Source organism: Pagrus major, chromosome 23, assembly GCF_040436345.1.
Source record: "Pagrus major chromosome 23, Pma_NU_1.0".
NCBI lineage: Eukaryota > Metazoa > Chordata > Actinopteri > Spariformes > Sparidae > Pagrus > Pagrus major.
In genome coordinates, this window is record NC_133237.1 from 28400910 (window position 1) to 28412767 (window position 11858).

The 11858-nt window shown below is 47.3% G+C and overlaps 1 protein-coding gene across 1 annotated transcript in view; it reads right to left on the bottom strand.

Annotated features, from left to right (window-relative positions):
* Positions 1-7844, bottom strand: part of rapgefl1 (Rap guanine nucleotide exchange factor (GEF)-like 1) — a 30103-nt gene extending 22259 nt beyond the window's left edge. The window contains exons 1-2 of the mRNA XM_073495099.1: positions 7642-7844; positions 6081-6367 (exon numbers count right to left, since the gene is read on the bottom strand). Of these exons, the coding sequence (XP_073351200.1) occupies positions 6081-6367; positions 7642-7844 (490 nt within the window). The remainder of the gene's footprint in view (positions 1-6080; positions 6368-7641) is intronic.
* Positions 7845-11858: the final 4014 nt, after the last annotated feature.

Below are 11858 nucleotides of genomic sequence, written 5' to 3' on the forward strand. Positions count from 1 at the left end.
AAAGTTCTGCCTCTCCATATGTGCAGTCGGGTCCAGCAGCAGTCTGGCAGCAGAGGGTTAACGTCAGAACTGTTGAGACCCGTGAGACAGAAAGTGTTTGTGTCTGCAGAGGAACAAACAGTCTGATAATCACAGACCTTTGGACCGCAGCTCGCGGATCAGCACCGACACAAACACAACGACTAAAACTAACTTCTCTTTGTTTGTGGAGGAGAAGTGCCGGCCGCTCCTCAGAGTCCATCAAACACCGGTCCGGTTTATAAAATGTGACATCATCGTGTCTTAATGAGTTTTTTATTTATTTGTGTTACTTTAAACATTTTATTTGTAGTTGTTTATTTTTCCTTCATTATGTTAATGAGTCAGAAAACAAACAAACATTTGAACATTAATACTTTAAATAAACAGACGCAGGCTGGAACAAGCGATCACATTCATTCACTTACATTTATTTTTGGTGTTTTAACGGCATATTGATCATTTACTGAGTTACGATGTATTTTGACCGTCCCGGGCCTCCGTACTTCTGCTGACGGATCCAGTGTTTCATTAAATTCTGATTATAATAAAGATCAAAATGTTTCCACAGATCTGAGATCAGTCAGTGACACGACGTGACGCCACGCTGCCTCTTCTCTCCTCTCAGCGCCTTCAGTCCGCTTCCTCGGTTCTGATCCATAATTTATCAGCTTTGGTTCAGTTTGTCTCTGCGGCACGATGACGACAGCAGCTGCAGGAAGTCACATCTCACCAGGAGCTTTATGATTATTACGAGTGGACTGAATCCATATTAATTTATGTATCTGCAGATGTTCTGTGTTCGTGTCCGGTGCTGCTCGGTAAAGACCAGCTGAAGGTGTCTGAACACTTCCTGTTTGTGTCCTTCAATAATCAGACGAGTGTTTAAATGTTCATCAGCTGTTTGATCAGCTGTGATCGACAGTTTGATGACTGTTGATTGATTATTGATTCAACATTTCTCTGCTGACTTTCATCATTTTTATTCACATTTCAAACTTTCACATCTTTTCAGATTTGTTGTGTTTAGTTTATATTTCAGCTCAGATCAGAACAATAATAATACTACACTCTACAGAACCTTTCAGAACCAGAGGTACAAGCTGTACAGGTGAGACAGAGAAATACCACAAAATCTAAAAGAGCGACATTAAAACGCTGACACTGACTCGGCCGGTCTGATGTGGACCGGTCAGGACCGGACTCGAGGATTTGTTCTGTACGTCGTATTCAACTGTGAATGACCGACTGCATCGTTCAGACGAGTGAATGATGAGATCCAGTGGACCAGGAGGGAGAAGACGAGGGTGTGGCGACGGGTCGGACTGCGTTTGGACAGTTCTGATTTATTAATAACGGGTTTGAACAGGACAGTTGATGTGAGATACTGATCAGAACCTACGCCCCGGCTTCTAGCTGACTTCTTCTGCTGTTAGTGATCAAAGGTCCGAATCAGCTGGTCTGGATCCTCTCTGTCGACCGGTCGGGTCTCATTGTCTCACACCTGGTGGCCTGAGGACCAATCAGCTGCAGGTTACTAACCGGCTCCTCAGGTGTGAAGAATGTGACAACGGAGATGCTTCAGATGTTTCAGTCCACGCTGTCATGTTTCCTCAGAACCAGTCGGACCACTGATCGAGTCGCTAACACGAGGAGAACTTCATGCTAACCACGAAGAGAAGCTGCAACACTGGAGCAGGAGGAGGTGAGTCACGGGTCACGGGTCACACTGGTCCGGCAGCTCCGTTATTTTTAATCTGTGGATCTTTTTTTATATTTTGTTTTGACATTTTAATTTTGTTTGTTTTGTTAATTTTGTTATTTTATAATTATGATCATTTTTATGTATTTTTGGGCCGAGGACGTTTTGTGTGTCGGCAGGATGACAGAACCAAACTGGACACAAAGATTCTGATGGATAATCATCAGTAAGACTCGAGTGTCAGAACCGACTTCACTGTAACGAGCCTTTAAAACCAGCAACAGACCACATTTAAAGGAGCAGTCTGTAGTTTTAACTTTAATATTTATAATATTAATGAGGTCATAACACAAACCAGCTGCTCTCAGAGGAGAACAAGGTCCAGAACACTGTTTGAAGATGGACAGGTGGCAGGGTCCGCCACATATAAACAAAGTAAAACAGTATAAACTGTGTTGTCCTTCAGTTTAATTATCAGCCAATGAGGATCTTCCTCTGCTCATTAACATTTAAATCTACGGACTGAACCTTTAAACACTTCTTCTCTTCTTCACTCTGAAGATTAACTGAGATGTGTTGCATAACACAGACACACACACACACAGACACACACACACAGACACACACACACACACACACACACACACACACACAATGAGCTGGTAATAAAACCTCTTTGTGAGAGTTTAACAGGAGGAAGCTCTGGATTATTCATGACTGTGACGAGTTTTCATCACCTCGTGTGTGTGTGTGTGTGTGTGTGTGTGTGTGTGTGTGTGTCTGTGTGTGTGTGTGTGTGTGTGAGTGTGATCGAACACATTCAGACCTCAGAGACAGAAACAGCAGCACGTCACCATGGTAACCGCTACCTGCTGCTCACTACACTCTGCTGTTAGCTAGTTAGCTCAGTTAGCAGACTGGGACTGAGCTCAGCCTCTGAGAGAGACGGAGGTCAGTGTGAAGACAGAGGACACACTACAGAGGTGATTTACAGCAGCTCTGACCAGGACTATGAGTCTGAGGACGAGAAGACACGGCAGGCAGGGACAGGAGAGGACAGGAGAGGACAGAGAGAGACAGGAGAGGACAGAGAGAGACAGAGAGAGACAGGAGAGGACAGAGAGAGAGAGAGGAGAGACAGAGAGAGAGACAGGAGAGACAGAGAGAGAGACAGGAGAGGACAGGAGAGGACAGAGAGAGAGAGAGAGAGACAGAAGAGGACAGGAGAGACAGAGAGAGAGACAGGAGAGGACAGGAGAGGACAGAGAGAGAGACAGGAGAGACAGAGAGAGACAGGAGAGGACAGGAGAGAGACAGGAGAGGACAGGAGAGACAGAGAGAGAGACAGGAGAGACAGAGAGAGACAGAGAGAGAGACAGGAGAGGACAGGAGAGAGACAGGAGAGGACAGGAGAGACAGAGAGAGAGACAGAGAGAGAGACAGAGAGAGAGACAGGAGAGGACAGGAGAGGACAGGAGAGGACAGAGAGAGAGAGACAGAGAGAGAGAGAGAGAGACAGAGAGAGAGACAGAGAGAGAGACAGGAGAGGACAGAGAGAGAGAGACAGAGAGAGAGAGAGGAGAGACAGAGAGAGAGAGACAGGATATTTCCACATGTTACTCTGTGCACTGAGGATTCATTTGGACAGAACCAGAGGTGACTGTGGAGACAAACCAACACTGTTCTGGTGACTGTGGTCCAGTTTGAGTGAAGCTCGCCTGAGTTCAGTCAGAGAGAGAAACTTGAGCTCAGACGGTTTATTTTTCTGTTTATAATGAAAATATGAGTCAAAATATTCAGTGAGTTCATGTTGTCGACTTGTTCGACTCAGGAGTGAACTGACTGCTTCATAAACTACAGGCTGTCAGACTATCACCTCTGAGCTACACAGTGCTGTTAGCAGCTAGCTGGTTAGCATCTGTTCATCGTGTTCGCTCAGTTTTAATGTTTGAAACTTAAATTCTGGACAGATTTGAGAAAAACACCTTTAAAATTGCTGCAACATGTTTTTATGTTTCTGTAACTGTCGTGAGAACCAATCAGTGAACAGGGTTTTTGTATGAAGATGGATCAGAATATTTTACAATATTATTTTTAATAGATTTAATTTTTAAAATTGTATTTCTATTTTGTTTAATTCTCTTCTTATTACATAATTGTGTTCATTTTTTAAGCTTTTTTACTTCCACCAAGGACGTTTGTTGGGTCGTTGGTTTGTTGGGTCGTTGGTTCGTTGGTTCGTTGGTTTGTTGGTTTGTTGGTTTGTTGGGTCGTTGGTTCGTTGGTTTGTTGGGTCGTTGGTTCGTTGGGTCGTTGGGTCGTTGGGTCGTTGGTTCGTTGGTTCGTTGGTTTGTTGGTTCGTTGGTTGAAGGATGAGTCTCAGCCCAGAGTGGACCTCACTAACTGGTGCTGATCCAGATAAAGAGACGATGTTCTCAGGCAGTAATTCATGATGAAATAAATCAGGTTTATTTATGAGGCCGGTGTTTCTGTGAGTGTCACAGATCCAAATAAAGATTCTGGATCCAGCAGATCTAAAAATGTTTTATTTGATATTGGATCAGGCTGGATGGAATCAAAGGGGGCGGTTCTGGCAGATGTAACTCTAAGTGTGTAATATAATATAATCATTATTATCATTTTTAGATCTTTTTCCTTGTTTAAAGGTTTTTATTCCCGACCCGACCGACCCACCCACAGCGCCAGTGTCTGACGAGCTGGGACTCAGACTCAAACATCAACTTTCTTACAAATCTGATCATAAATATTGAAATTAATGTTTTTATATTTCTGTAAAAAATGTTTCACCTTTTTAAAAAACATCACTGTTCATGTTCTGATTCGTGTTTCTGGAGGTTTCTGTTTACAGACCGAATGAAACGTGGACAAAAACACACCCTGCAGCTTTAACAGGCAGCAATCACTGCTGCACACACACACACACACACACACACACACACACACACACACACACACACACACAAAGGCAAACATTCCTGCAGGAACACATACGTACACGCATGCATGCTCACACCCACTTCAGCTGTAATAAGCAGGCTGCGATTCTGAAAGAGGACGGCAGCGATTATGTAACCACACACACACACACACACACACACACACACACACACACACACACACACACACAGGCTGCAGGGACAGTCTGTGTGATGTGAAATAAAATCTGAATGTCCTCGTGGAGTCTGAGTCTGACAGAAGATATTTTTCTGTCTCAGAAGCCGTCGAGGGTTTTTGGACTCGAGCCGAATCCTAAAATGTCAAACTCAATTAGTCCCTTCAGCCGTCCTGCAGCAGCTGGAGACGGAGGGTTTGCACGCGACACGTCTTCAGCCACAAAACATCAAATATGAAGCAACCAACCATTATTTTAATCACCAGCTGATCTGCTGATCATTTTATTAATCCAACGTTTATTTGTTCTGGAAAATGTTTTTAAAATGATTCACAATGTCAGTTTCAAGATATTTGGATCAGAACAGAGAATCTGAGGCGCTGGAGGAACTGAACAAGACAATTATCACCTGTTCGTTTGAAAAATCATTTAAACGATTCTCGATGGATCAATCTACTGATCATTTGATCTCTAACGAAGCTGCAGCTGGTCTCAGGTCGTTAACACATCAGACGTCTCTGTGGTCGCTCGCTCACAATCATTAAATATTCACAAAGACAAGAACTTAACAATATGTGTGGTGGCTAACTGTTAGCTTAGCATCAGTCGGCAGATGTGTCAAGTGTTGTATCGCATGATGAAACGATGATCATCTGCATACAAAGACTTTCCAGAACCAACAACACGAGCTAACGTGGAAAGAACAGATCAAACTGTGTTTCTTTAGCATTTCCAGCCAACTAGCTTAGCACCTACAGTAGCAACTAAGCATTACTTCCAAAGCCAAGAGTTATCATATCATTAGCCAGCTACATAATAAAGTGGGGTTACAGGTTATGTTATAAAAACTCCACTGTGTTGAAGTCAGTCCTGGATGCTAACAGAGTTTAAGCTAACGTTAGCGGCTGCTGTCCTGATTTTCTGTATTTTTTCACATCCGTCAAAGCTTTCAGAGGATTGTTTGACCGTTCAGAGCCACCGTACATGCAAACTTCTCCATCAAAAAGACATGACTGCTTCAGAACCATATTCACTGACATCAGCACCATCAGCTCTGTCTGCCAGTAATAAACCCAGAGGGTCCATTTCTACCGGCTCCATCAGTCCGTCACACTGGACCTTCTTTATAAGGAGGAAATTAAATCTTATTTCTGCTTCGAGGTGACTCGACCTCCTCCGACAGCCATGTTGGACCATGTGACACATCAAGAAAGCTTCCCGTCCTACCTGTACAGTGTCCGTGACGTTTCCCCGCCACGCAGTCCAGAACACACAGGGTGAGGTTGTCCGGTGTGTCAGGAGGAAGAGGCGTCCCTCCTCCTCCTCCTCCGCCGCCGCCGGTCTCTGTGATCAGGCTGGCCTCGGAGCTTTGCTCGTCGCTGGACAGAGACGGACTGCGGACGTCTCCTCCTCCAGAACCGGAACCAGAACCGGAGCCGTTAGCGCTGCAGGGCACCGTGACCAGACCGGTCCCTGCGGCTGAGGGCCAGGAGGGGGGGTCTTCGCTGTCGGGGCTGCAGGGGTCAAAGGTCAAAGTTTAGAAGTTCAGAATCATGTTGTACTTCCTGTCACGACGCTCACGAGGAGCTGCAGCTCGCCACCGTCTTCATCATCCAATCAGAACAAAGACGAGCGACAGAAGATGAAGAACCAGAAGATTCATCGTCAGCAAAGAAACTCAACATTTAACTTCATCGTTCTTATTCTTCAATAAAATCATCTGACTGAGCAGCTCGTCTCGTCTGTGGTGCTTTATGGGAAATGTAGGAGCTTTAAGAGCTTTTTTATAAACTCCTGCTGCATACAGGCCGTATCGTGCTACAGGAAGTTAGCATAAGCTAATCAGCTAACTGACTGATGAATGTATGACAGCTCTATTTGTACAAGTGAAAAGTGTGAGGCCTATTTAGTGAACTAACATGTTAGCATGCTAACTGTGTGATATTTAAAGTGGTTCACACATCATTAAAGGAGCACTACGTAGTTTTACAGAAGAATATAAACATTATTAATGAGGTGCTAACACAAACTGTGTCCATCAGTGAATAAACCAGCTGCTCTCAGAGGAAAATAAGGTCCCAGAACACTGTGTGAAGCTAGAAAGGTGGCAGGGTCCGCCATATATAAACAGAGTAAAACTCCTTTAAGGTCAGTTTGTTTCAGTCGGTGAAGATCCTCCTCTGCTCGTTCAAACTACGTAATGCTCCTTTATTTTCTAATTCTGAGCTCCATCAGGAGGTTGTGTTGTGACCCATATACACTTGCTAGCAGGTTAGCATGCTAACTTCCTTAGAACTGAGAAGTGTTTGTGTTACTGTCCTGAGAGCCAATCAGTGACAAGGATTTTTGTTTGAGAATATTTTAAGAAATATTTACAATAATATATTTTATGTCTATTTTGTTTTTCATTTTAATTTTCTTCTTATTACATAATTACTTTTGGTGCTGATCCAGATAAAGAGACGGATCCGGGTTTTGTCGGTTCGTTGACATGGTGAGCTCAGGTGCACTGAGGGGGCACGAGTCTGGACGGAGCAGGGCAAAAACTGGATCCGCTTGATTGAATTAAAGGGGCCTGGGCGGAGGTATGCACTCTTCATCCTGATATTTATCTATTTTTCAGGAATATTAGAAACTTTTTACCTTCAGTTTCTGAGGAACATTAGATGTGTGTCCGTCCTACATATCTGATTCAGTACCTGGCACAAAGCCTTTGCCCCCGTGGATCTGGTCTTGGTCAGGTTCTGGTTCTGGTTCTGGTGTGAAATGTAACAGAAGACAGTCTCACCTGAACACCTCCCGGGCCTGGCCGCTCTCCGGTGACGTCTCCCTGAAGAAGGGGACGACCCGGGACAGACTGGCCCTGCGGCGGGACGCCCCGGTGCCGCCGCTGGCCTTGTCCGCCACCCCGCCTACAAAGCCGCCGGCCCGGGTCAGAGCCGTGGTCTGCTTCTTCAGGAACTTCTCCAGCGGCTTCATCCCCGCCGGCATGGTGGAGGGGGGGGGGGGATACACGGGTGGGTGGAGGGGGGAGGAGGATGGTGATGCGGACAGACAGAGGGGGGGGGGTCTCCTACATCATACAGCCCCGCAGGTCGGGCTGTGCAGGTGTGAGCAGGTGTGAGCGGACCCTCCGGACGGGACGGCGGCTCTCTGGAACAACCGGCGGTTTTAACCCATCTGTGTCGGTGGAGGCGGGAGAGAGGCGGAGGTGGACAGATCCCGCACCGCACCGCACCGCACCGCACCGCACCGCGTTAATGAGCCCGTTTATCCGCAAAACCTCGCAGAGCCGCTCGGCCTCCCTCTGCTCCCCGGCTGCACCGCGTCCTCCCCGCGCTCCTCTCTCTCTGCGGCGGCTCCGGGACCGAGCGTCGTCCGTGGGCGGAAAACCCGAGAATGTGCAGCCCAGACGGCGGTTCTCCCGTCCGGACCGAGCCCCGGTGCTTCTGCAGTCACAGCGTGCCTGTGTCGGATCGGCCGCGGCGGGTTTCTCGGTGCTGTGTCCGGATGAATGATCGACGGTCGGCTTGTTTTCTCACCTGGAGGAAACCCGCCCGGCGGTGCGTTCAGGGACTGTCGGTTTCTGCGCAGCAGCAGCAGCCGAGCTGTTTTTCTTTTTTCAGGTCAGATACTGCAGAGACCTCACAACACACCGCCAGGCTCTCCCTCCCTCCCTCTCTCTCTCTCTCTCTCTCTCTCCCTCTCCCTCTCTCTCTCCCTCCCTCTCTCTCTCTACCGCTCTCTCTCTCCCTCTCTCTCTCTCTACCGCTCTCTCTCTCTCTCCCTCCCTCTCTCTCTCTCCCTCTCTCTCTCTCTCTCCCTCCCTCTCTCTCTCTCTCCCTCCCTCTCTCTCTACCGCTCCCTCTCTCTCTCTCCCTCTCTCTCCCTCTCTCTCTCTACCGCTCTCTCTCTCCCTCCCTCCCTCCCTCTCTCTCTCTACCGCTCTCTCTCTCTCTCCCTCCCTCCCTCTCTCTCTCTACCGCTCTCTCTCTCTCTCTCTCTTTCTCTCTCTGTCTCTCTCCCTCCCTCCCTCTCTACCGCTCCCTCTCTCTCTCTCTCCCTCCCTCTCTCTCCCTCTCTCTCTACCGCTCCCTCTCTCTCCCTCCCTCCCTCTCTCTCTACCGCTCCCTCTCTCTCTCTCTCCCTCTCTCTACCGCTCTCTCTCTCTCTCTCTACCGCTCCCTCTCTCTCTACCTCCCTCCCTCCCTCTCTCCCTCCCTCCCTCCCTCCCTCCCTCTTTACCTCTCTCTCTCTCTCTACCTCCCTCTCTCTCTCTTTCTCCCTCCCTCCCCTCCGCTCTCATCTGCTGCAGTTGCGCGCTCCCGACACACCGACGGCTCGGGAGCGCGCATGCACATTTACTTGCAGTGCTGTAAAATTGATGGAAATGAAAAAATCCCTGACGACAAGCTGCAGGAGGTGCAGGAGGTGCAGCAAGTGCAGGAGCTGCAGGAGGTGCAGGAGGTGCAGGAGGTGCAGGAGGTGCAGCAAGTGCAGGAGCTGCAGGAGGTGCAGGAGCTGCAGGAGGTGCAGGAGCTGCAGGAGGTGCAGGAGCTGCAGGAAGTGCAGGAGGTGCAGGAGCTGCAGGAGGCTGTTCACTGTGATTGTGAGGATGTTGTTCTGTCTGATGTTAACATGGAGAATAAAGTGGACAGAGAGACGAGGATCAGATCAATCAGATCAGAAATCACCAGTCAGGTCCAAATCTACAGATTTAAACAGGAACCGGTTCTGATGGCTGTAAAGGGACGGTTCAGTTTGGGATCATGTTGGGAAAGTCTGGACATTTTTGTGGGAACAAGATTCTTCTGATAGGTGCAGACATTTTATTTGTAATTAGAACATTGTAATGAAGTCGGGAACTTTTTGGGAACATGAGAAAAGTTTTGTAAAGTAACAAGAAGAAGAACGTGGAAACATGATTTATTATGATGCTTTATTGTGAAGAGGTTCCTCTTTGGTAAAGCTGAGGCAGTTTTGGGGAACATGAGAACATTTGGAGGAAAGTGGGAACTTGTTTGAAAAAATTAGTAAAATTTTTGGGAACAGTTTTGGAAAAAACATTTTGGGGCATCAGAACATTTTTTGTCAGTGGGAACAAATGAAAGATGAGAAATGTTTGTGTGTTGACTCGTTTCAGGGTTTGGACTCAGTGTCAGGTTGGTTCGCTCGCTGAGGATCCTCACATGTTCACATCCATGTGTGTGTTCTCATGTCAAAACCAACATGTAACCGTCTGCTCAGTATTGATCCCCAATACAGTCACATGACCTTCTATTGATCTGTGTGTAGGTGGTCAACATGTGTGTGTGTTGTAATGTGAACACGTCTCGTCAGTTTCATAACCACAATAATCAGCTGAACAGCAGACTGTAACTGGACACACACACACACACACACACACACACACACACACTCACAATATGTCACTGTAAACTGACACCAGCTCAGAAACATGAGGAGGACTCAGGCTCAGCCTCGACAGATGTATCCAAGCCTTCATCACACTCGACACACTGACACCAACTTTAATTAGAGTTCTAGGGCTTCTACTGCTGACCTGTCAGACTGACTCACAGACTGACTGACTCACAGACTGACTGATTTACAGACTGACTGACTTACAGACTGACTGACTTACAGACTGACTGACTCACAGACTGACTGACTCACAGACTGACTCACAGACGGACTCACAGACTGACTGACTCACAGACTGACTGACTCACAGACTGACTCACAGACGGACTCACAGACTGACTGACTGACTTACAGACTGACTCACAGACTGACTGACTTACAGACTGACTCACAGACTGACTCACAGACTGACGGACTCACAGACGGACTCACAGACTGACTGACTTACAGACTGACTGACTCACAGACTGACTCACAGACTGACTGACTCACAGACGGACTCACAGACTGACTGACTCACAGACTGACTCACAGACTGACTGACTCAGACAGACTTTCAGACTGATTCACAGACTGACTCAGACTGACTCACAGACCGACTCACAGACCGACTCAGACTGACTTACAGACTCACAGACTGACTCAGACTGACTTACAGACTCACAAACTGACTTTCAGACTGACTTACAGACTCACAGACTGACTTTCAGACTGACTTACAGACTCACAGACTGACTCAGACTTACAGACTGACTCACAGACTGACTCACAGACTGACTGACTCACAGACTGACTCACAGACTGATTCACAGACTGACTTACAGACTGACTCAGACTGACTCACAGACTGACTCAGACTGACTCACAGACTGACTCACAGACTGACTGACTTACAGACTGACCCACAGACTGACTGACTCACAGACTGACTGACTTACAGACTAACTCACAGACTGACTGACTCACAGACTGACTGACTTACAGACTGACTCACAGACTGACTGACTTACAGACTGACTCAGACTGACTCACAGACTGACTGACTCACAGAGTGACTGACTTACAGACTGACTCACAGACTGACTGACTTACAGACTGACTCAGACAGACTCACAGACTGACTCACAGACTGACTCACAGACTGACTCAGACAGACTGACTGACTTACAGACTGACTCACAGACTGACTGACTTACAGACTGACTCAGACTGACTTTCAGACTGACTCAGACTGACTCAGACAGACTTTCAGACTGATTCACAGACTGATTCACAGACTGACTTACAGACTGACTCAGACTGACTCACAGACCGACTCACAGACTGACTCAGACTGACTTACAGACTCACAGACTGACTCAGACAGACTCACAGACTGACTCAGACTGACTTACAGACTCACAGACTGACTTTCAGACTGACTCAGACTGACTTACAGACTCACAGACTGACTCAGACAGACTTACAGACTGACTTACAGACTGACTCAGACTGACTCACAGACCGACTCACAGACTGACTCAGACTGACTTACAGACTCACAGACTGACTCAGACAGACTCACAGACTGACTCACAGACT